General features: G+C 46.7%; 1 protein-coding gene and 1 pseudogene across 1 annotated transcript; one reads left to right on the top strand and one right to left on the bottom strand.

The window, feature by feature from the left end:
• The window catches only part of LOC117534283, an 865,641-nt pseudogene that overhangs the window by 545,153 nt on the left and 297,309 nt on the right, over nucleotides 1-23,179 (bottom strand).
• Nucleotides 15,190-18,130, top strand: LOC117534301 (gastrula zinc finger protein XlCGF8.2DB-like). Its single transcript, XM_034198508.1, has one exon. The coding sequence runs from the start codon at nucleotides 15,198-15,200 to the stop codon at nucleotides 16,182-16,184; it is 987 nt and encodes a 328-aa protein (XP_034054399.1). The 5' UTR covers nucleotides 15,190-15,197; the 3' UTR covers nucleotides 16,185-18,130.

Raw genomic sequence — 23,179 nt, 5'->3', positions numbered from 1 at the left:
GGTTAGAATATCACACGTAGCTATTTTAATTACCTCTCAAACTACCTAAACTAGTTATAGATAAGTTTAGTTTTACTGTCGGGTCTCTCATTACTGGATCCGCGAGCTGCATGATACTGGCATAATAGATTGCCCGATCGGGCAACCAGCAGGTGAGGCTTCATTGCCCGAGCTAAATACTAGATGGCCCCGGGCCATCGGGCAGTCCTTAATGTCGAGCCCTGATGTTAAACTGCCGGAGTTTTGGGAGCATGCCGCTGCAGCGTGGTTCACACACGTGGAGGCACACTTTGCCTGCCGACAGGTCCGTCACGGGGACCTGAAATATTTTCACGTGGTAGCAGTGCTGGGGAGCTCCACATCGTCCAGCTTGGTTAGATTTATTGCAGACCCCCCACGCCAATGCAAATGTGAGGCGATTAAGGCCCTTCTCCTTAAGACATTTAGCTTAGGGCCCGCCAGATTCTTGACATTCAAGGCCTAGGAGACAGCAAGCCATCTCAGCTCATGGAGAAAATGCTGAATCTGCGGTGGGGGGGAGGATCCCCAGATTTTGTTTAAGGAGACGTTCCTGCGCCACTTGCCTTCCCGGGTTCAGACAGCGCTAGCCAACACGTCCATTACTGAACCCCGCGCCTTGGCTGAAGAGGCCGACCGTTTTTTCCTGGCTACCCAGCAGACCTGTGCAGAGGCGCTAGCTGTGGCGCTCAGTGCCCCCTCACCAGTTAAGAAAGCTTGGGGGGGGCTGGCCGCGACGGTGCCAAGCCGGTGTGGGGACACAGGAGTGTTTTTACCACGCACGGTTCGGGGCCAGGGCGAAGAAGTGCATCGCTCACTGCAGTTAAACCTCCGGGAAACGGGAGAGCCGGTGCTCAGTAGTGGCCCTGAGCGTTGGCGGCACGAGCAGGCTTCTCTTCGTTAGCGACAGTGTCTCAGGAAGCTTGTTTCTTTGTGACACAGGCGCTCAACGGAGTGTGGTTCCTGCGTCGAGGGAGGACGTCGCTCGAGGGGGACACGGGCCGCGGTTGACTACGGCTAATGGCGGCCCCATCCGCACGTACGGCGTGAGGCCTATGTGTTTGTGCAGTGTTTCCCCTATGTCTTGGCGAGGCTCCGCGCCCCGCCCGAAATTCAAGGTGTTTTTTCATTTTCATTTTTTTATTTAAAACAAATATATATAAAGCACCAAATTGCAACTGAAGTAATCTATCTACGGTCACTTTTCACATTAAACATGTGCTGTTTTATTAAATAAACTAAACACCTATGTTATTTATCCAATGTATGTGCATGTTTCAGTGTCCACTGCTTTGCATATTCACATTCTCCCTCTGCTCTCTTTTTGTTTCCGCTGCCCCCCTACACACACACGAATGCACACACTCACAATCAGAGACAAGAGCGGAGGAAAGGAGGAGAAGAACAAAGTGTAAAAAAGTCAAACAAATCTGCATTATTGCCCCGAGCTCTGCTGTCTGGCCGTGTGTGTGTGTGTCCCCAGTTTCACATTTGTTTATTATAATTTTTTAACCTCAAGCCGTTTTCGTCACGGGAGAAGGACACACACAGTCTGCCCAGGTGGACGCATGCGAACGCAACAACGAACGTGACAAAGAACGTAGCGTGCGCATTCTAAAAATAGCTCACAGATGGTGAGCAGGTACCGCGGTTTTGAACTACAGTATTGAATTTGACAGAAAACAACAAGGAAGCGCCAGCAGAAGAATAGTCTAATGAGTTGGGTGAAAAAAAAGACGGGAGATGTGAGTTGGTTTATTCAGTAAATTAGCTCAGGATAATTGGACGTTCTGCTCTTGATGTGAGGCTAATGCAGGATTTGCTAGCTTGATGCTACCGGCATTTAGCGGCAGTGACTCAACAAATTGCCTCTTAAAATATATCGTCAGCAATGTATGACAGACTGTTTGTTTAATGTTAGACTCACACCAATAGCTCAATATGATCATAACACGATTGCTTTCATATTAGAGATCAGATGAGGTGGAGCTGCCTCCAGCAATAGAGGATGAGGCAGAGAGAAGCAGCAGCAGCAGCACAGGGTTGCAGCAGTTATGTTATATGCTGTAGTCAGTCAGGTGATTTAAATGTATCAATGAAAGGAAGAAGAGTAGGCTACATGATAAGAAGGGAATACAGTTTGAATAAAAGTAATAAAGTACAGTGTAACACTGTACTTTATTACTTTCTAATGTACAAATACTTTGTTACTGTACGATATCAATAACAATAATCCACAGCTCCTCTCTCTGCTCCAGAGGATAACAAAAATTCGGGCAGCACCCTGCCAAGGCAGTAAACCTAGGGGAAACACTGTTGTGTATTGGAGGACAGCGGTTTCAGCTGGGATTTTGTGACGGCAGACATTTCTTTTCCCCTCCTCGGGGCAGATTTTTTAGGTGCTCACGGACTCCTGGTGGACGTTTAAAAATAAACGCTTGGTTGGCAAGGTGGCGTATGACAGGCTGTCGGGGGCGGACAGTTTTCTCAGGCTGTTGGCTGAATTTCCAGAACTGACGCTGCCCACTTTCTCTGCGCTCACCACGTCACCACCGAAGGTCCCCCAGTCTACTTCAGGGCCCGGCAGTTGAACCCTTCTAAGCTTGCAGTAGCGAGGGTGGAGTTTTCGACCATGGGTATCATCCGCCGGTTTAACGGTCCTTTGGCCTCTCCTCTGCACATCGTTCCCAAGCCGAAAGGCGGTTGGCGCCCATGTGGGGATTACCGCCGTCTCAACAACGCCACGACACCTGATCGCTACCCGGTGCCGCACATTCAGGACTTTTCAGCGCATCTGGCCGGTACGCTGGTTTTTTCTAAAGTGGACCTGGTGCGTGGATACCACCAGGTGCCCATGCATCCCCTGGACGTTCCCAAGGCGGCAGTGATAACACTGTTTGGGTTGTTCGAGTTCTATTTCGTATATGGCTTCGCCCTCGAAGGCTATCGCTATTGGGTTATCCCCCTGCGCACCCGCGCAGCACTGAAACACTTGTAGTCCATGCCCACCCGCTAGGTGGGCCCCACCCTCGGGCCTCCTTCCGGTATAAATAGGAAGGGGGCTCGGCAATCTGCTCCCTCTTTTCATCAGCAACCAGCACAGTACTGAAGCACAGCAATTGAGAATCATCATGAGCAACAACTGCGTCCGTGATTGTCCCTCATGTGGCTCTGGGTTCATAATGAGTTATGACCAGCAGAGATAAAAGCAGTATGCGAATCCTGCCTGGAGTCGGAGCACGCGTACGCGGCTCTAAACCAGCAGGTAGCAAGCACACACTGCGCCCTTCTCCCCTCGGTCGACAGGAAGCGGAGAGCGGGCTCTTGCCCGTCCAGGCTTACGAGCCGCGGACGGGGCCTCGTGTCCCTGGGGCCGAGTGCCGGGCAGGAGTCCGAAGAAAAGCAACTCCTGCCCGCCTCCCTCGCCGGTTCTCCCCTCCCTCCTCTCCCCCGAACGGGGGAGACAGAGTCGGAGCAGGGTGCCAGCTTGGCGGCCGAACATGCTTTCCCCCTCTCCGTCACCACAGCGCGGCGGCGGATAACATTGCGCTGCTCTCCAACTCGGTGGTGACACGATCCACCACCGAGGAAATCAGCAAGGCGGCCAGAACGGCGCTCATTCTGTGCGCGTCCGTTGCTGTCTCCCAGGCGAGGATTTCCGCGTGGGTGACACAGATCCAGTGTCACCTCTGGCGGAAGCAGGCGTCTGTTACGGAGACAGCCAGAAAAGTGCTACTGGATGCTCCAATCAGCCCGGACGGGCTGTTCGGACCCCAGTTCCACGCCATGGCGGAGTCCATGAAGACGGCCGCGGAACAGGCGGACGGCATTCGCCAGCATGTACAGTTGGCTCCAGCCTGCTGAGCGCCCACAGCGGCACCAACGCTCGCAGCAGCTGCGGCCTCCACGCCGGCCACAGGAGGCCGCAAGCGGAGAGACGCCTTCAGCGGCTGCAGGGGTTCCGTCCCACGTCTCCGCTCCCCCACCACCCAAGAGCCTCCGAGGAAGCAGAGCCGGTAATTAAGCCAGCTGCCACTAATCTGTTTATGTAGACAGCAGGGCTCCCTGCGGAAGCCTGCTGGTTTTAACCTATCGGTTAATAACCTGCAGAGCTCGCGGCATTCCTCTGTCCGAGATACGCCTCCTACACACGGTCATAATAACCCATGAGCGCCGTTATAACGCCTCATGTGGACAGCACTGCGCACACCTCCACTCATCCCCTGAGCGTGTACACGCCTCATGATGACAGCCGGAGTGAAACGCAGCGTGTGGAGGCTTCCTCGCAGCCCTTTCGCCTCACGGGCAGCGAGGGCAATGGCGTGGCTCGTCACCATGACGACCATTACAGGCTGAGTGCCCCCCAGCGGCAGCGCCCGCAGCGCCATGGCGTCAGCGCTCGCTGCAGAAGCCTGCTGGTTTTAACCTATCGGTTAATTAACTGCAGAGCTCGCTAATTAAGCCGGCTGCCACTAATCTGTTGATTAAGTAAACAGCAGGGCTCGCGGCAGAAGCTCGCTGCATTCCTCTGTCCGAGATACGCCTCCTACACACGGTTATAATAAACCCATGAGCGCCGTTATAACGCCTCGTGTGGACAGCACTGCACACACCTCCATCCATCCCCTGAGCGTGTACGCGCCTCATGATGAGAGCCGGAGTGAGACGCAGCGTGTGGAGGCCCCCACGCAGCCCTTTCGGTCCAAGCACACCTTGGGTTGCCTCACGGGCAGCGCAGGAATGCATACTTCCACGTACCCAAAACATCATGCCAAAACACAGGAAATAGCCTTTGGATATTTCCTGGCTCCTCGCATTTTTTGTGTATAGAAGGCTGGAGCCACTACACAGAGGAGTAGATTTTTTCATTATCACTGGCCCCACCATTGTAACCACTGGCCCAAGAGAATTCGTCCAAAAAAAATCGACTCTAATAATGAAGAAAATGAACACATTTGTTGCAATAGTAATTTATTTACAAACTACATTACTACTATACTACAACATTTCAATCGTCAGTTCTTCCTCATTTTCCTCCTCAGTCGGTTGATTTTGCCGTCCTCCTGATGACCAGGCTGTAAATCCTGGACGTCTGGCTCTTGACCCCGACTGCCACCACTGCAAAACAGCTCTCTTAGCATCAAAGGTATCCAGACTAGGCCCTTCAATGGTCAGGAACATGAGACGAGTGAGATTTTGGGTCGACAGTGAGGACCTCCAGTCGCTCTTCACCCTCTTCATGCAAGAGAAGCCTCTCTCACATGCTGCGGTACTGATAGCCATTGTTAGGTAGATCTGGGCAAAGATGCCTAGGTTCTTAAACTTGGTCTGTGGATCACCTCTCTGGAGTATTTCCAGGAGAGTGTCTCTGAGGGGCCCATTCCGCATTCTTGCCCAGATTTTATAGAGCCTGTACTCTCCCAACACCTCAGTGACTGTGGTCCCCTCACGCACCAGGATGCTCTGGTAATGGTGGCACAGGGACTCAATATTTGCTCGTCCATGGAGGACAAAGGCTTCTTTGGACTCATCTGAGTTGTTCAGTTTTGGCCACACATTATGATCAAGAGCTGAGAATGTTTGCACAATGCTCTCGGTAGACAACAGGTCTCCCAGACGGCTCTCAATATGTTTGGTAAGCATGTCTGTAATTTCCTTCCTGTCTGTAGCCAGTGTGTCTGTGGTGGTGTTTTTGAGCTCTACCCCTCTATAGGTGCCATTCATTGCATCAGCCAACATCTTCCTTTGCTGCTCTCCGGGCTCCAGACACAGCTCTGTAAGGCCATTGAGGCAGGCCTCAATGTACTGCACTGCCTCCCCTGGTGTCAGACTATCCTGCTGAAACTGGAGGCTCAGTGCCTTGAGAAAGTCCAGTCTATCCAGCAGGAAGTGCATGAACTGGACATTGGTGTGGCTTTTGAGGTAGTGGAGGATGTTCTTTGCCCTTCCCATCACTGCAGGTGAAGGTCGGGTTGTCCTCTCTGGGCTGACCTGGTCCTCAAAGTGGGCCACAAAGATTGCATAGCTATTACACAGGATCTGTGTTGCCTTGTGGATGTAGGGCAACCACCTGGACCCCTTCAGGTTTGTAGGCTTGAGGACCTTCTCCTCCATTGCATCTGCCAGCATCCTCAGCTCCCTCAGTGCCTTTGGAGAGTAGTGGTATTGCTGATGCAAATATTGCAGCACCTCCTGCAGCTGCTTCAGCCTCTGATTCTCTTTTATTGAATCCACCAGACCTAATTCCAGCCTGTGTGCCACACAGTGTATAGCAAGCAGGTGTCCAATCTCTTCCTTCAGCTTTGCAGCCACACCATTCCTCTTCCCCAAATTGACAGCCGCACCATCAGCGCATAGGAAAACCACCTTTTCCTTCCAGTTATCCAGACCTGCTTTTTCAAACACTGTCTGTACTGCAGAAAGTACACCATCTGCATGTGCGTTTTTGACATCCTCAATGCCAAGGAAGGACTGAACCACTCCTCTCTCCTTATTGAAGATCTTGACATAGACAATCTCATTCTCAAGGTTCCCAGTATCAGTTGCCCCGTCAATCATCACACTGATATAGCCTGCATTCTTTAGGTCAGAAAGCAGTTGCTCCCTCTCCACATTGTAGATATCAATTGTGAATCTGAAGGTAAAAAAAGGGAATTTCATTAATAATGAAGGAATTGTAAAAAGTTAATTAAATAGTAAATTTGGAATGTACAGTATTAATGTATTTGTGATTCTCACCTTAAACATGCCTTGTCTGACAAGTAACAATTGGTCATGTTGGAGCCAGTCCTACTGTTGAGCTGCACCAGGTCCGGAAAGTCAGTAAATGGCTTTTCTTTCTTGACAACATAGTACGCTGTATGAAACATATTCTCCATTTTATCCTGGAAACCTGCATCTATTTCACCATTAACATGAATCCCAGCTAACACAGCGGGTGTTTTGATTGCTGCCTTCTGCCTCCTCACACACACCTGGTGTGAGGTGCTTTTTTCATGCGGGTCAAACCCTGTGGAGCATTCTGCTACCTGGCCCTTGAAGAGTGGAGAGTCCCTAAACAAGCAAAACAATCTGCTGCTTAAATATCATATGTAAATAGCCACTAGCTAGCCACTAACTAGCTAGGCCTACTATACATTTCTATAAAGCAATTGTTCATATTTGGTTTATTAAAATAATTATATTGTGGTCATTTTTAAAATAAAATAAAAAGGAGGGTGACACTATGGTATGAGTATTATTATGTGTATAATGCGCTTTCTGCCTTCCTGTCATTATCAGGAGTTAGACATGTAATGGCTATAATATATTAGCCTCTAGCCTTCCTTGTCCTAAACTGCTGGGACATTTCCCTATAGCGAATATACCATAATATTTTCTACTCTTCACTTACTTCTCAGCATAGGTCGGCATTGATGTACAGAGCCGACAGAAGACCTTGTTTATATTGGCATCATATTCAAGCCAACTCCAACGATCAAGCCAGTGTGCCTGAAACTTTCTCTCCCTCTTCTTCTTCTCGTACTCCCTGTCACTCTCCTTTAACTCCTCCGGTGACTTTCTTTTATTTAAGGACTGTTTTTTGCCCGGCGCTTGGCCGGTTACTGGTGGTTTTAAAAACATTTTGCGGAATGGTTAGGTGGCGCGAAAGTCTGTAGTGAGCGCGCAGCGCGAGCAGGCTCGCGCTGCGCGTGCACGGGCCTACTCTCACTGCACTCTACTCCGCAACAAACAGCTGCAGAGTAGAGCGCGATGTTGTAGCGTTAATAAACGGAACAATCTAACAAAATTGCTTGTCAAAATACCAATATCACAGAACAATGTGAATGTATGTCTTACTGTTTTTAGTGGCCCGAGCGGGCAAGTGGAAAGTACGTTATGCTGGCCCGGGGTGTCTAAATAGTGCCTCCGGGCCAGCGGGCCAATTATAATGTCGAGCCCTGCAGACAATGGTTTATCTGATAGTGGAATTAAACTCAGCCAGCAGCAGAGCGCGGCTCTCGCGGCAGTGAGTGGAGAAACTGACAGCTCTCCTCTGGCGTGTCACAAACCCGCACAGCCCTCTCCATGACGCAGCGGCCCGGCGTTGGCGTCAGCTGGTCACGTGGGGATCCCCCTGGGTCTCCCCCACAGGTGGAGTTTCCAGAGGTGGTTCATTCGCTGCAGAAGCCTGCTGTTTTAACCTATTGGTTTATAAGCGCTGCTGGAACTCCTGTTGAAAGAGGATATTTCCAGGGTTCCTCAAAGGGAGGAAAATCAGGGGTTTTCACTCCCGTTATTTTTCTAATCCCGAAAAAGACTGGGGCAATGAGACATCCTCGATCTCTCAGTATTCCACATGCTGACGATCAAACAGGTGCTGGAATGTGTTCACCAGGTCGACTGGTTCACTTCCACCTGAAGGATGCATACTTCCACGTACCCATCATCCCAAAACACAGGACATTTCTGCGTTTTCCATTTCAGGGGATATCAGACCAGACAATCGTCTGCCGTTCGGATATTCCCTGGCTCCTCCCATTTTTGTGTAGAGAAGGCTGGAGCCACTACACAGAGGAGGGATGAGAGTGTGGTTTTCTCTGGACGACCTGCTATTTGCTGGCTCGCTCCAGGGAGGAAGTCGCTTTACAGACGATACATCTCGTATCGCATCTGTCAAAGCCTGGGTTTCATAATAAATTGGAAGAAGAGCTGTCCTCTTCCCTCTCAGACAAACGTTTATCTGGAGTGGAATTAAACTCAGCCAGCAGAGCGCGGCTCCCGGCATGTCACAACCCACACAGCCCTCTCCGTGACCCAGATGCTTGGCGTTGGAGTCAGCTGGTCACGTGGGGATCCCCCTGGGTCTCCCCCACAGGTGGAGTCTCCAGAGGTGGTTCATTCGCTGCAGAAGCCTGCTGTTTTTAACCTATTGGTTTATAAACTGCAGAGCTCGCGGCATTCCTCTGTCCCAGATATGCCTCCTACACACGGTCATAATAAATCCATGAGCACCGTTATAACGCCTCGTGTGGACAGCATACACACACCTCTCATCCCCTGGGCGTGTACGCGCCTCATGTTGAGAGACGGAGTGAAATGCAGCGTGTGGAAACTCCCTCGCAGCCCTTTTGCCTCACGGGCATGCGGCGGCGATGGCGTGGCTCGTCACCATGATGACCATTACGGCACATCACAGAGAAGCCTCTCCCCCCAGCAGTTCCATGGGATACAAGAAACACTCCTGTCATCCCAGGAACAGTGTCTTGCGCAGTTTTTACCCCCGCTATTTTTCTAAATCTCGGAAAAGAACGGGGGAGTCGCCCCGTTGCTGTACAATCAAACATGTGTTGATTTGCACAGACAACAGGCCACGGCTATGGAAGCAGCCTACCTCAATCGCCAGGGAGGAGTACGATCTGCGCAGCTTCTGAACGCAGCCAGGCGGCTGCTGTTATGGGCGCGCACACACACGTTGCTCTCCATCAGAGCAATGTATATTCCCGGCGAAATGAACAGAGGGGCTCGCAGAACGCAGCAGCCGTTGTATGCGAGGAGTATGGAGACTGTGACCTGTGTCACGCACACAGGCGCCTCAGTGGGATTTGGCTTTGGTGTTACGCGCACTAAAGCAAAGCCCCATTTGAACCTGAGCAGGTTCCCCTTAAACTGTATTCAGCCAAAGTATTACTGCTTTTGGCTCTATCAGAGAAAAGGGTGAGTGATTTGTCTGCTCTCTCTGTAGCTCCGTCATGTCTCCGGATCCAAGGATATGGCAGGTTCAGCTGTTTTACGCCCTAACCCGGCTTCATGCCTATGGTCATCACAACTCTTTTAGGTCAAGAGTGATCACCCTGGCTGGCTTATTCCCCCCTCCTTACAGGTCGGAGGAAGAAGCCACGTCTCATCTCCTCTGTCCTATGCGCGCGCTGTCTTGCTATGTGGCGCGCACGGCGGCCTGGCGCCGTTCTCAGCGCCTGTTTGTGCACTATAGAGAGCGCTCGATCGGGCAGCCTCTGTCGGCACAACGGCTGTCACACTGGCTGTGTGAGGCTGTGTCACAGGCATATGTCTCCTCTGGGGTGGAGCCCCTGGAGAATATCAAGGCGCACTCCACCAGAGGAATTTCCTCCTCCACGGCGTTGCACGGAGGAATGTCAGTTGAAGATATTTGCACTGCTGCATCTTGGTCTTCCCCTGTTCATTTATTCATTTTTATTTGAGGGATGTCTCCCATTCCTCTCTGACGCACCCTGTACTGGGTGTCCTGTCGGAGTGAGTGACGTCAGGGATCCAGCTGTGCGCCTCTCTCCTGCCTCTCGGCACGCGGAGAGCGGCCCTGTTATTATAGGAGGGAGGTTCCTTTTTCCTCTGACACACTTTGTATGGAGTGCCTGGTCAGAGTGAGTGACGTCAGGGATCCAGCTGGGCGCTCCCCTACCTGTCTGATACGCAGAGAGCTGCTGTTCCCCCTCTATGATCGCAGGACAAGGTGGGACCTTCGTCTCTACTTTCTCACAGCGGCCGGTATGTATTGTTCCCAGCCTTCACCCCGTCGGGAAGATAGGCATGTTTGGCTATGTTCCAGGGATAGTGATGCGCCATTACGCATGGCACAACAGGCAGGGGGTGTTATTGAGCAGGTGTGTCTGTACTTCTAGTGCCGGGCGGACCCAGTGGGGCGCAGACTATATCATGCTTCGCCCTTAACCCAATAGCGATAGCCTTTGAGGGCGAAGCCATATACGAAATATAACCTACTGTAACCCCAGCTTCTATGAGTAAATGGCGCAGCCCTCTAAGTGCGGGGCCCCACTGGCTCTACGAATAGCTGAAGAAAATGTTATTTTGTATGGGAGCAGATTGCCGGGCCCCCTTCCTATTTATACCGGAAGGAGGCCCGAGGGTGGGGCCCACCTAGCGAGTAGGCGTGGACTACAAGTTTTTTAGTGCTGCGCGGGGGTTCAGGGGGATAACCCAATAGCGATAGCCTTAGAGGGCTGCGCCATTTACTCATAGAAGCTGGGGTTACAGAAGGTAAGGTCAGTTCCTGCGGATGCCTTTTGGGCTCAAGAATGCCGCTCAAATGTTCCAGCACTTGATGGATTCGGTGCTGCGGGACTTGCCGTTTATGTCCGTCTACCTGGACGACATACTCGTCGCCAGCGCTTCGTTGGAAGATCACCTGTCACACCTCCGAGCCCTTTTCACGAGGCTCAGCCAACACGGGTTGATAATCAATCCAAAGGCGGTGCAGCACCCCTGCCGGCGAAGGTTGAGGCTGTTGCGGCGTTTCCTCGCCCGCACACAGCCCAGTCGCTCCGTGAGTTCCTGGGGATGGTGACTTTCTACCACCGTCGCCCGGGCAGCCCACATTATGCGGACGCTGTATGAGGCGTTGAAGGGTAAGGCCCCCATCCAGGAGATCGACTGGACGGCGGATGCTGAGGTGGATTTTAAGGACGCCAAGTCCGCTCAGGCGGCCCTGTTGGTGCACCCATCGTCCACGGCTCCCATCTCCATTACCACAGACGCATCGGACTACGCCGTTGGTGCGGTGCATGAGCAGTGGGTGGAGGGCGCTTATCAGCCACTTGCCTTTTTCAGCCGTCAGCTGATGCCCAGGGAATGCAGGTACAGCGCTTTTGACCAGAGCTCCTTGGACTCTGGCTGGCCGTGTGGCACTTCCGTTTTTTGCTGGAAGGCCGTGAATTTATGGTGTTTGTTGACCATAAGCCGCTCACGTTCGCCATGTCAAAAGTGGCGTAGCCTTGGTCTGCACATCAGCAGCGGCAGCTTTCTTACATCTCGGAGTTCACAACAGACATTAAGTATGTGGCTGGCAAATCAAACCTGGTCGCAGATTGCCTCTCCAGGGTCGTCATCGGGGCCGTCCAGTTGGGCCTGGACTATACCCGCATAGCGGCGGACCAGGTCACGGACCCCGGCATCCAGGCCCTGAAAGAGGATAGCTTGGGCCTGCGCTTAGAGGACGTGGTTTTCGGTAACGCGGGCGTTACTCTCCTGTGCGACGTCTCCACGGGCCTTCCGCGGCCAGTCGTTCCCGGTGCCAGAAAGGAGGTTTGACCACGTCAACATCGACCTGGTGGGTCCCCTCCTCTCCTTACCATGGTGGACAGGACGACCCGTTGGCCAGAGGCGGTCCCTCTTGTGTCAACATCGGCAGCTGACATAGCCCGGGCTTTCATTGCGACGTGGGAGTGTCGTTTTGGCACCCCGTCTGACATTTCCTCAGACCGGGGTTCGCAGTTCACGTCCGAGGTTTGGAACGCCGTGGCGAGTGGTTTGGGGGTTAAGCTTCATCACCCTCAGGCTAACAGCCTCTGTGAACGTTTCCATCGCTCCATGAAGGCAGCACTCCGAGCCAGCCTGAAAGATGGCAATTGGGTCGACAAACTGCCTTGGGTAATGCTGGGCCTGCGGACCTCGCCTAAGGAGGATCTGCAGTGTTCTACGGCTGAGATGGTCTATGGTCAGCAGCTGAGGGTTCCAGGGGATTTCCTCCCTAACACGTCGGCTCCCTGGTCGGCGTCGGCCCAGCGGGTTTGCCTGCAGGACTCCGCTGAGGCTTTTGCTCCGATTTCCAATGCTCAACATGGTACTCAGGTGTCCCGGGGTCCCGCGGATCTCCGCTCGGCGGGGCACATCTTCATCCGGCACGACGCGCACAGGGGACCCCTGCGGCCTCTTTACGATGGACCTTTCTGGATTTTGGAACACAGTGACAAACACCTGGTGGTCGACCTGGGTGGTAAGGCTGAGTGCATCTCGGTGGACCGGGTGAAGGCTGCCCACTTGGATTTGGACCAGCTGGTGGTGCTGGCACGGCCTCCGCGACGGGGCCGCCCCCCGGCCTTAATCCCTGTCACTGAATTGGGAGCCATTGTTCAGGTTTCCGCCTCTTCCGGCGACCGCCCCTATGGTGGTTGCTTTCCCAGCTTCTGTGCTCAGGAGTCGTGGTGGCCGGCCTGTCGTTCCTCCTCACCGCACAGACTTTGTTTATGGGTGAATTCTGGGGGTGCTTGTGTGGGGGCACATTATGGGACATAATTAACTGTGGTATTATTGTGTACCTTCTTAAAGCATATTAATGTATCGAGCCTAATTTACCTACATGTTGCTAACTTATAACTTAACTGATGAGGTGATATACCTCACCTCTATGAGTGGCCCTTCGTATATATTTCTGTATGTGGCCCTCTGTGAAAAAAGTTTGGACACCCCTGCTTTAAACTCTTTGGTAACAATTTGTATTATTGCTGGGCAACGATTAAACATTTTAATCATGATTAATCAAATGATTTTCTGCGATTAATTGCATTGTTATGCACGCAATTCAATAATGAATTCAGAAGTAGTGTATTGATTACTTGTTCGCAAGGAGACACAGAATCTAACGGTGCCCACCTCAACACTGAAAGATACAAACTCGCGACGTTATCAACAAAAACGTACATCAAAACAAGTGGCGCTAGGTAGCCCACAACGCTAACATGGCTTACCTTCGTCTTGTTCTGGTCTAAATTCGTCTTCAATGGCATTAAAACGATAAAAACGATGCTGTAGTTAATCCATAGGTTAATCCAATGTGACTGCGTCCCCTTTGAAATGTTCTGATAATCCATAAGCAATAAAACAGCTTTTCCGTTGCTTGAAAGCAGCGATATTTCTCCCCTCTGCTGCAAGCTAGGATGCGCAGAGACGCTACCTTTTTCTTTTAACATGAGTGTGTGCGGGATGATTTCCCTTGGATTCTATTGGCTCTAACGGTCAGAAAGAGATGTCACATGTCAAAATCGAACAAGGGGGGCCAGAGATATGGAAAATCCACCCAAATGGCCCCAGAAGAGGGTTTTTTTGCTAAATCTGTCTAAAAAGGTCAAATATCACTTGTTTTGCATCAATCTTGATACAGGGTACTTATTATATGTTGTACTTTGGATTCCTAAAGCGTTTCGTCTACTAACCCATCATCCAAGGTTAGTTTTCACTATAAGTACAAAATATTATTTGGACGGACACTATAATTTACAGTTTTTTACCATGTTCAATCTGAATTTTCTTTAAAATAAAAAACACATCTATATTGATTCTGACTTTTCTACATCTAACTCACAGGTTTATAATTACTTTGAGAAAAAAGATTATTAATTTAACCCTTCTAGAAGGGAAGATATGGTCATTTGTTCTGGGAATGTCATTTTCGAGCCTGAAACCTGAAAAACAGGCTTGGGGCTTAACAGGTTAACAGGTTGAATACCAACCAACTATGTGCTATATGTGCAATATATATTTATGCCGTTAATAACTGTGCAATATATACCTGGCTGCTAAACTATACAAACTGTTACAGGATGTGTATTTTGTAAATTGTCTTAATTTTTTATTATTTTTTAAATTATATTCTTAATTATATTATAACTTTTTGTTTTTACTTTAATACTTTTGGCAAATAATCAAGAAACATCATAAATAAAACACTGACAGGGAAAATGTTATAGCAGTATCATTACTTTTACATAAGAAGGTGTTCATTTCTGTTAATACCTGCGTACTTTTACTTAAATAAGGTTTAAATGCAGGATTTTAATTTGTAATGGAGTATTACCATTATATAGGCGTAGTGTATCTGTTAACGATGCCAAATACAATTAATTGTTTACATTGTAGCAAGTGCTAAACCAGAAGAAAACCCCCTTTTTCATTTGTAACTGGAAGTGGAAAGGGGTTGGGCTACATGAGGTGAATTGAGACAACAAAAATATACAATAGGTGGGACTAAGAAAGATAATATGAAAGTGTAAAAACAAAAGCATTAATTAGGGCTGCAAAATGTCTCCCATTGTAATGGTGATTACATTTTTAAATGCTAACACTTAACAGTTTTTTTCTGACTGCGTTTCCTGTTTCCTGCAGATGTCCAGCTGGTGGTGGTTAAAGAAGAGGTTCTCCCTGACCAGCAGGAGTGGAGCACCAGTCTGGACCAGGAGGACCCAGATCCCCTCCCACACATTAAGCAGGAACAGGAGGAACTCAGGATCAGTCAGGAGGGATATCAGCTTCAGGAGCTGGAGGAGGCTGATATCACCAAGTCCACTTTCACTCCTGACTCTGTGAAGAGTGAAGATGATAAAGAGAAACCTCAGTCCTCACAGCCTCGTCAAAGACAAACTGAACACATGGAAACAGAAGCTGATGGAGATGACTGTCGAGGACCAGAACCAGCCAGGAACTCAGATCCAGAGAGTAGTTTACAACCAAAGACTGAGGACGACACTGGAGACTCTTCTGAACCTGACACTGAAGACAGTGCTGATTGGAAAAAGACCAGAGAACCTGCGTCAGGCACAAACTCACTGAAAAATAAACATGAATCTGTCAGTGATTCAAGCCGTAGTATTGAAAATAAACCATTCAGCTGCTCAGTCTGTAAGAAAGCTTTTTCACAGAGTAGGAATGTAAAGGCACACATGAGAATCCACACAGGAGAGAAACCATTTAGCTGCTCAGTTTGTGAGAAAGCTTTTTTACGGAGTGAACATTTAAAGGCACACATGAGAATCCACACAGGAGAGAAACCATTTAGCTGCTCAGTTTGTGAGAAAGCTTTTTTACGGAGTGGACATTTAAAGGCACACATGAGAATCCACACAGGAGAGAAACCATTTAGCTGCAAAGTTTGTGAGAAAGCTTTTTCACGGATTGAACATTTAAACACACACATGAGAATCCACACAGGAGAGAAACCACACAGCTGCTCAGTCTGTAAGAAAGCTTTTTCACAGAATATAGACTTAAAGAGACACATGAGAATCCACACAGGAGAGAAACCACACAGCTGCTCAGTCTGTAAGAAAGCTTTTTCACAGAATATAGACTTAAAGAGACACATGAGAATCCACACAGGAGAGAAACCACACAGCTGCTCAGTCTGTAAGAAAGCTTTTTCACAGAATACAGATTTAAAGAGACACATGAAAATCCACACAGGAGAGAAACCCTTTAGCTGCTCAGTTTGTACCAAATCTTTTGCATTGTGTGGACATTTAAAAAAACACATGCAAATCCACACTGGAGAGAAAGCACACAGCTGCTCAGTCTGTAAGAAAGGTTTTTCACAGAGTGGAAATTTAAAGACGCACATGAGAGTCCACACAGGAGAGTAAATATACAGCTGCAATGTTTGTGATAAAAGATTTAAATGGCGTAATGATTTCAAAAGACACAAGTGTGTTGGTCGTCAGTCCTCACAGCTTAATGAAATTCAAACTGAGAATAACAGAGGCAGAGCCTCCAATCATCAGCTCAGCTGAACACATGGAAACAGAAGCTGATGGAGGACAATGAATAAGTCTTATGACAGTTCACATGAGAAAAATCTGTCTGACTGGATTAACAATGTTGCACAATATTCCTATGCGTCTTAAATGAACTCCATCTTTATCAACATAAGTGGACAAAATGTTTAATGTTTTTGTCATACTGATTTTCTGATACGTTTACTACTGACTGTTGATGAACCATTTTTATTTTGGATTGAGGGCTCCAAGTTTCCATATAGAGATATAGGATGATTTAATGTATTGTTCTTTATTTCTAAATGTTTTGTATCATTGCTATCCTGTTAATGAGCCCTGTTTCACATAAATGTACCTGTTATCTGATTGTTTTTGCTTCTGTAACTGTAAGGGAATACATTTTCCTATTTTGTATCCTGATGACCTAATGCAGTTATATGTAATACGTTACACCCTAAGCCTGATTTCACCCACCTGCAACCGATTCGCTAATAATCACAAATATTCATTTATTTGACCCCTTGACTCGACTATGTCTTGTTTAACCTGTTAAGCCCGAGAGACCCCAGTTCCGGGGGCCTGCTGCAATATTTTGCAGAAAACAGTGTCTGAGGGCATGTTCATTTAATAAACTATGAATGTTTTATATCCATGTAACGGAAATAAACTCATCTAACTGATCATTTTAATTTTTTTTTCAAAAAAAACCCCACAATGCTAACCCTGAGCCTCTGAATTAGCAACGAGCGAAAAATCACACCGATATTCACTCACAAAACCTTATTATTTATCTTTGCTGCACATCTCAACCCATCGTTTCACATCGTGAGGGGACACAGAATCGATGGGTACCCTCATTATCACTCAAGTATAGGAATTCCCGGAGATAATGACAAGAAACCACATCAAAATATATGGAGCTAGTTAGCCAAAAACGGCAAAATGTCTCACCTGTGTGGTAGTCTGGTCACAAGTGGTCTTCAATGGCATTAAAACGATGCTGAAATTATTCCGTAGGTTAATCCAATGTGTCTGTGTCACTTTGACTGATTTCTGATTTCTTAATGCAAACGTTTTGTAAAGTGATGCTAGACCAAAAACGTGCTGTTGGATTGTGTGCTCTCTGAATGACGGGTCTGTACTCAAAGATTGTTGATGAAATGAGAGCTTCACTCTGTTTTTGTTGTCCAAACAACGGTAACAGAGAGATACGTCTTCTTTCCAGCAGATGACATAAATGTTACATCATCCAGTTCAACTGTTATCCACATTGTAATGATTCAAAACAGCAATGTGTAAGATATGGCTATTTCAACAGAATGTGAAGAGGTTACAGTCTTGAGGCCATGTCCAATATGTTCATGTTTTGTTTGATTAAATCTACTGAAATGAGCATTTAATAATTAAATTATTCTTAATTACTTTCATTACATCATGGGTTTGCATTGCAATATTAGAACGCATAAAACCCAACTTTATTTCTTCCAAGTTGCGGGTGTTCATTGTTTAGAAGTCTGCTGTGTTTCATCCAAGCTTCTTCGTTGTGCTCCGATAATGCTGAAAGTATCCGTTGTATGCTTTACCTGCTCCAGTAACAAAAGTGTAATTCACTGGACATCGACAAGAGATAGTGGATGGATCCAGAGGAGAACCAGAAGATAGCCCGTATAGAGCCTTCAGGTTCTGAAAATGATCAGGGATAGAGCTAGAAGATAGCCAGTATAAAGCCAAGAAAGATCAGTAGAAAGACAGGAAGGAGCCAAAATAGTTTGTATTTTTTATTTTGTAATATTCAAGCTCTTCTCTTAAGATATTAGAACTTCCTATCACAACATGTATCCTTTTATTTCAATTAAAAAACTTTACTTTTTTGCTGCCAATTGTTGAGATTGTTTCTGAGCTTTATCTTAAATATTTAGACTTTTTTTTTTACATATAGATGACATAGGATGAACAGCACGATCCACTCTGCTGGATTCTGCTCTAAATGAATGCAAACATCTCGCTGTATCCAAACTCCTGCAGTTGTATTGTTCTGGATTCATAGTGAAGTGTATGAGATGTTCTGCACTGTTATTGTTATGTATTTTATATAAAGTGAAATACCCATAACAAAATTCAGAAAAGAAAAGGGACCCAGTTAAGGAAAAAGGTTCTGAACCAGTGAGAGTTCTTCATTTGCACATAAACATGGTAAAATATTTAGAGTTGTGACCAGATGGTGTCGCCCTCTGCACACATTTAACGCTCTGCATTTTATTGATTTATTTAGCCTTTTATACCACACTGCAAGTCTGACATTTATTAATGAGACTACAGGAAGTTACACTGCAGATTTAAACACTTATAAACACAGCTCAAGTTTTTCACAGCCAGAAATATTCAGGCAGAAAAATCAGTGCCTGTTTAATCAAAGGGAAAGCAATCATCTAAGACAACATTTGTGAAGCGGATAAAATCAACTCAGCGTACAAGACACATAAATCCTGTGATGTTTGGACATAATCCAGGCTCTATGTTCACATAGAGAAGGATATCACAGTGTTTTGGGGCCTATGTCGGTTAAAAGCCAGCAGAAGGGTGTATTAGTCTGTCAAATAACTCGTAAAGTTGTAAATTAACAAGAAAGAAACTGTGATAGTGTTTGAAGCTTGTTCTCCCCCAGCTCTCCTACGTGATGTCCGGCTGGCGTTACTTCGTCTGCCCGGTGGAGTTCAACAATGACTCCAACCGGTTCCAGGTGGACTGCGAGCCGTTGGAGCTTTTCCAGCTGCAGGACTACACCCTGCCCTCCGTCCTGGAGTCCTTCACCGGATGGGTGGGGCCAATATTCCGCCGATATTCCGCATTTGACCGATTATCGGTATCCGCCTTTTTTTAAATCAAATTGCCGATACAACTTTGGCTCTGATACGGCCGTTTCTCTGGCTGCAGTCACCACTCTGTGTACACGAGCTATCTGATAGGCTATTACTGAAGATTTTCCGGGCGGGAGCCAGCCAGAGGGGCGGGACCTTCTCAGATTACAGGCAGGTGCGAAAGAACGCAGACACAGACTGAAGCAAGCAGCAGCGCTGAGCGGCAGAGCCATACATGTGTTAAACCGAAGTTCAATAAACATCGCTATCCCCTATGCTGAAGTTGCAAAAACACCACGATCTTATGATCCAATTCTATCAGTTTCCCAGTTACACAGGGACGCGGGAAGTCAGTCAGAGTTGGGGGTGCGTGCAGCGTCTCGCAGCGGAGTAACTGTGGAGCGGAGGGGGGGGAGGGGCTGCGAGTGGAGCCTCGCAGTTTTTCAGGTTGATATGTGCAGCTCATTAGCTAGCCAACATGTATCTAGCAAATGTTTAGCAAAATATTAGAAGTGAAGCTACTAGACTAACGTTAGGTCTACTGTAATAGCCTCACTTTTAATAGTTTGCAAAACATTAGCTAGCACTAGTGTTTTGCAGTTGCTAGCAGCTTATTGGGATTGTATGCTAGATAGACAGATATAATAAATTAAGCATTATTGTTAGTTAAGCATGTCAGCCTGCAGCCCCACTTATTGTATCTCTCTCTAACTCATAGCAGATGACTGCACTAAAGAAAAGGGCACAGAGAGGAAACCAGTTGTAAGATGTTTAACAGTTAATTAAACATAATATATGCTTAAATGCATTTCAAAGAAGTTGTGTTGAGTTGTGTTGGAGTTTGTGTTATTCTACATTTTGACACCAAGATTTTCTGATATTACTGCAAATATAAATATATATCGGTTCCAAATATCGGTTATCGGTCTCCTTGATTACTAATAATCGGTATCTGTATCGGTTTAACACCAGGATTTTATCATACGTTTCAACCTCATTATATTTTTCTCAGCCAGGTTTGATTTAGATACTAAAAGCCTGGGGATGCAAGTCCTATTTTAGCCAAATAACTAGTAACTAGTTTAGTTTCACTGAACTGCTGGTCTCTGTTTCAGTCTGACACATGTTCCCTGTCTCCGCAGACCACGGTGCGTCTGTATCCGTTCCAGATCCACAGCATCGCTCTCTCCTCCTTCGCCTCCTTCATGGGACCCTTCGGAGGATTCTTCGCCAGCGACTTCAAGAGAGCCTTCAAGATCAAAGTAGGGATTTCTGACACGTTTGTTTACTTCACAACAATCCAACTATCCTTTTATTGTCTGTTGTCTTTGCTCCATGTATATTATATTCATAGCAGCAGTCTGATCACACGTACTGTTGTTTGTTCTTCCAGGATTTTGCCAACACGATCCCGGGTCACGGTGGCATTATGGACCGGTTCGACTGCCAGTACCTCATGGCCACATTTGTTGACGTCTACATTGCCAGCTTCATCAGGTAAACACACTGCTATGGCTTGTTCATATGTTTTATAACCTAATCAGCAATGTACAGTGACAGTGAAGAAATTCATCATCAAAGTTAGTGGTTATTTATTTTATTTCCGACTGTAAGAGAAAGCATTTTATTTCTTGAAGAAAGCAAACTGTTGGTTGAACATTAAATTAGCTAGCTTGCTAATAACCATTAAAGAGTTATCTCTGTCTCTTCTTGAGTTGTGTTATGTCTTCCTCTGACACTGAATAAATAAACAAACATGAAACAAAAGTATGAATTTAGTTTGAGACTTTTCAGTATTGGTTTATATCGCTGTAGGGTGCCTTTGAGACTTCATGAAAAAAAAGATTTTAAATGTAACTTCATATTGAGTTTACTATGTAGATCAGGCTCTAAAAATGCTATGTAGTCAAGCTCCAGCACTTTTTATAAACGAACTCAAAGCAGATAAAGCACGGGGTTCCAGCTTGAACCCTCAGAAAAGGAGTCCTCAAGTTTAACATGTTCATATTTTTTGTTTCAAATATTTTCATTGAGAAGATGAATACAAGTGTTAGCAATGATACAGACTTCTTTTCAACATAGAAGACAAACAGAACAGCCAACAAGAGATAACAAAGAAAAAACATAGCTTGACAGGAATACCATACTCAATGACATACATAGTCATACTGTGAAAGAACATACAAAATAGTTTATGTAATACAAATAAATAAACTTAAAGGTTATGTTCATATTTTTCGTATTTATTCTTCTACCACCCATCAATTTATTTGGGATCGATGGTGAGATTTGATAGTTCTAATCTTAGTAATTTCCCTCCCTAATTATCTCCCCTCTCCTCTCAGGGGCCCGGACCCCAGCAAGGTGATCCAGCAGCTCCTGGCGCTGCGCATCGACCAGCAGCTCCACATCTTCAACTCCCTGACGGAGAAGGGTTTCCTGCCGGCGGTGGAGGACGTCATGGCCTAGAGCCCCCCCCCCCCCACCCCACCCCGACACACTGTGGCTCACCCTAAGGGGGAGGAGAGAGAGGAGGGAAGCACCCCGAGGACCCCCTGCTGACCCGGGGCACTGGCAGTGATTTGTGTGTGAGCGAAAAACACATCAGAGAAAAACGGCAAAAAACGTCAGCTTTTGTTCATTCCACGTCCTTTGGTTTGAGAGTCCAGTGTTTTGTGAGTTACTGTACTGTTACACATTTCTGTTATAGATGACTTGTATTACCACTGTTGGTCAGATAGACATTTCTACCTGGATATCCTCTATATACCTATTAATGTGTGTTTTTCAGTTTGAATGCACTGCTCTCAACACTCACTGTAGTGTATTGTTACTCCACAGATGTGTGAGGAATAGCTAAGTTACCCTAAAGTGTTTGACAGGATCAGTTACAGATACAATCCTCCATACAAGAATATTGTTTTATTTTGAAGGCCAGTGCGACTGACACCAGCACCCTCTCAGAATAAAGGTCAATCCTTTGCAGAAAAACTCTCAGAATACAATCATGATTTTGTTGAATTGGCTTATTCTCTGGGACATAGTTTTAATCTCTGACAAAGAGCTGTTTTATCACATGTTTTGTAAGCTGGTGGGATTGGTGCATCTGTTTGTTACATTGGTAGAAACAATAATGGTTTCTACACTGCCAATATCTGCTTCTTTATGCTGTAAAGTTAGCAGCTTCAGGGCAGAAATACAGATTATATACAGCATGTGTTTATCACTGGTGGACCTGTGTGTGTGTGACAGCAGCTGTGCCAGATGTGACCTGATTGCCAATTCAAGGTGTTTTTCAGAAAGGACCCTTTGATATTTATACCAGTGGCAAATGTTCACTTCATTTGGTGGTTCAAATATAAAAGATTCTCTAATGTTGAGTTTATTTTGTTTTCTTAAGGGGAAGCGCCCCGGGTAAAAATGTCCGTATGATGTCCTTATGACTTTTTGTTGATATTGATAAAGAAAGGGAAAGCAGGTTTGGCTTGTGCTTCAAAACTTCCAAAAAGGCCAACAACTGGTACAAAGTAATATTGCTAAGTTCATCAACAAATGGTCACATCTTTCTGGGTTATTTTGGGAACAAACATCTGTATTCAGTGTACGTGGGTCCCACTCTGGTTGGATACAGATAAAGGCTCTTATATGTTACCATAATCATCCAATCACATCAGGTTGTCCATCATGTCTGTGCAGATCCATCCTTTTGTTTCCATCCAATCAGAAAAGATATCATTTATCTTCGTCAGTGAAAGCCAAATGAAGTACCTTCCGTGTAAATGTAACCCTGGCTATAGAAATGCTGTGTTTATTTGTAAAGGACAAAATAGCAATATGAACAATCATACAGTGTCAGTGTAGCATAAATGTGAAGTTAAGTATCTAAATGCTATTCTTAAAAATAAATAAAAAACAGCGTACGTTTGTGTTATTATCTGTGACTGCTTCACGTAATCCTTTGGGAAATTATTTGCCATTTGAAATATCCATTTTATTGGGTTCTGT

Source organism: Gymnodraco acuticeps, unplaced genomic scaffold, assembly GCF_902827175.1.
Source record: "Gymnodraco acuticeps unplaced genomic scaffold, fGymAcu1.1, whole genome shotgun sequence".
NCBI classification, from domain to species: Eukaryota; Metazoa; Chordata; class Actinopteri; order Perciformes; family Bathydraconidae; genus Gymnodraco; species Gymnodraco acuticeps.
The sequence above is the reverse complement of the archived record's forward strand: the minus strand, read 5'-3'. Positions and strand labels throughout refer to the sequence as shown.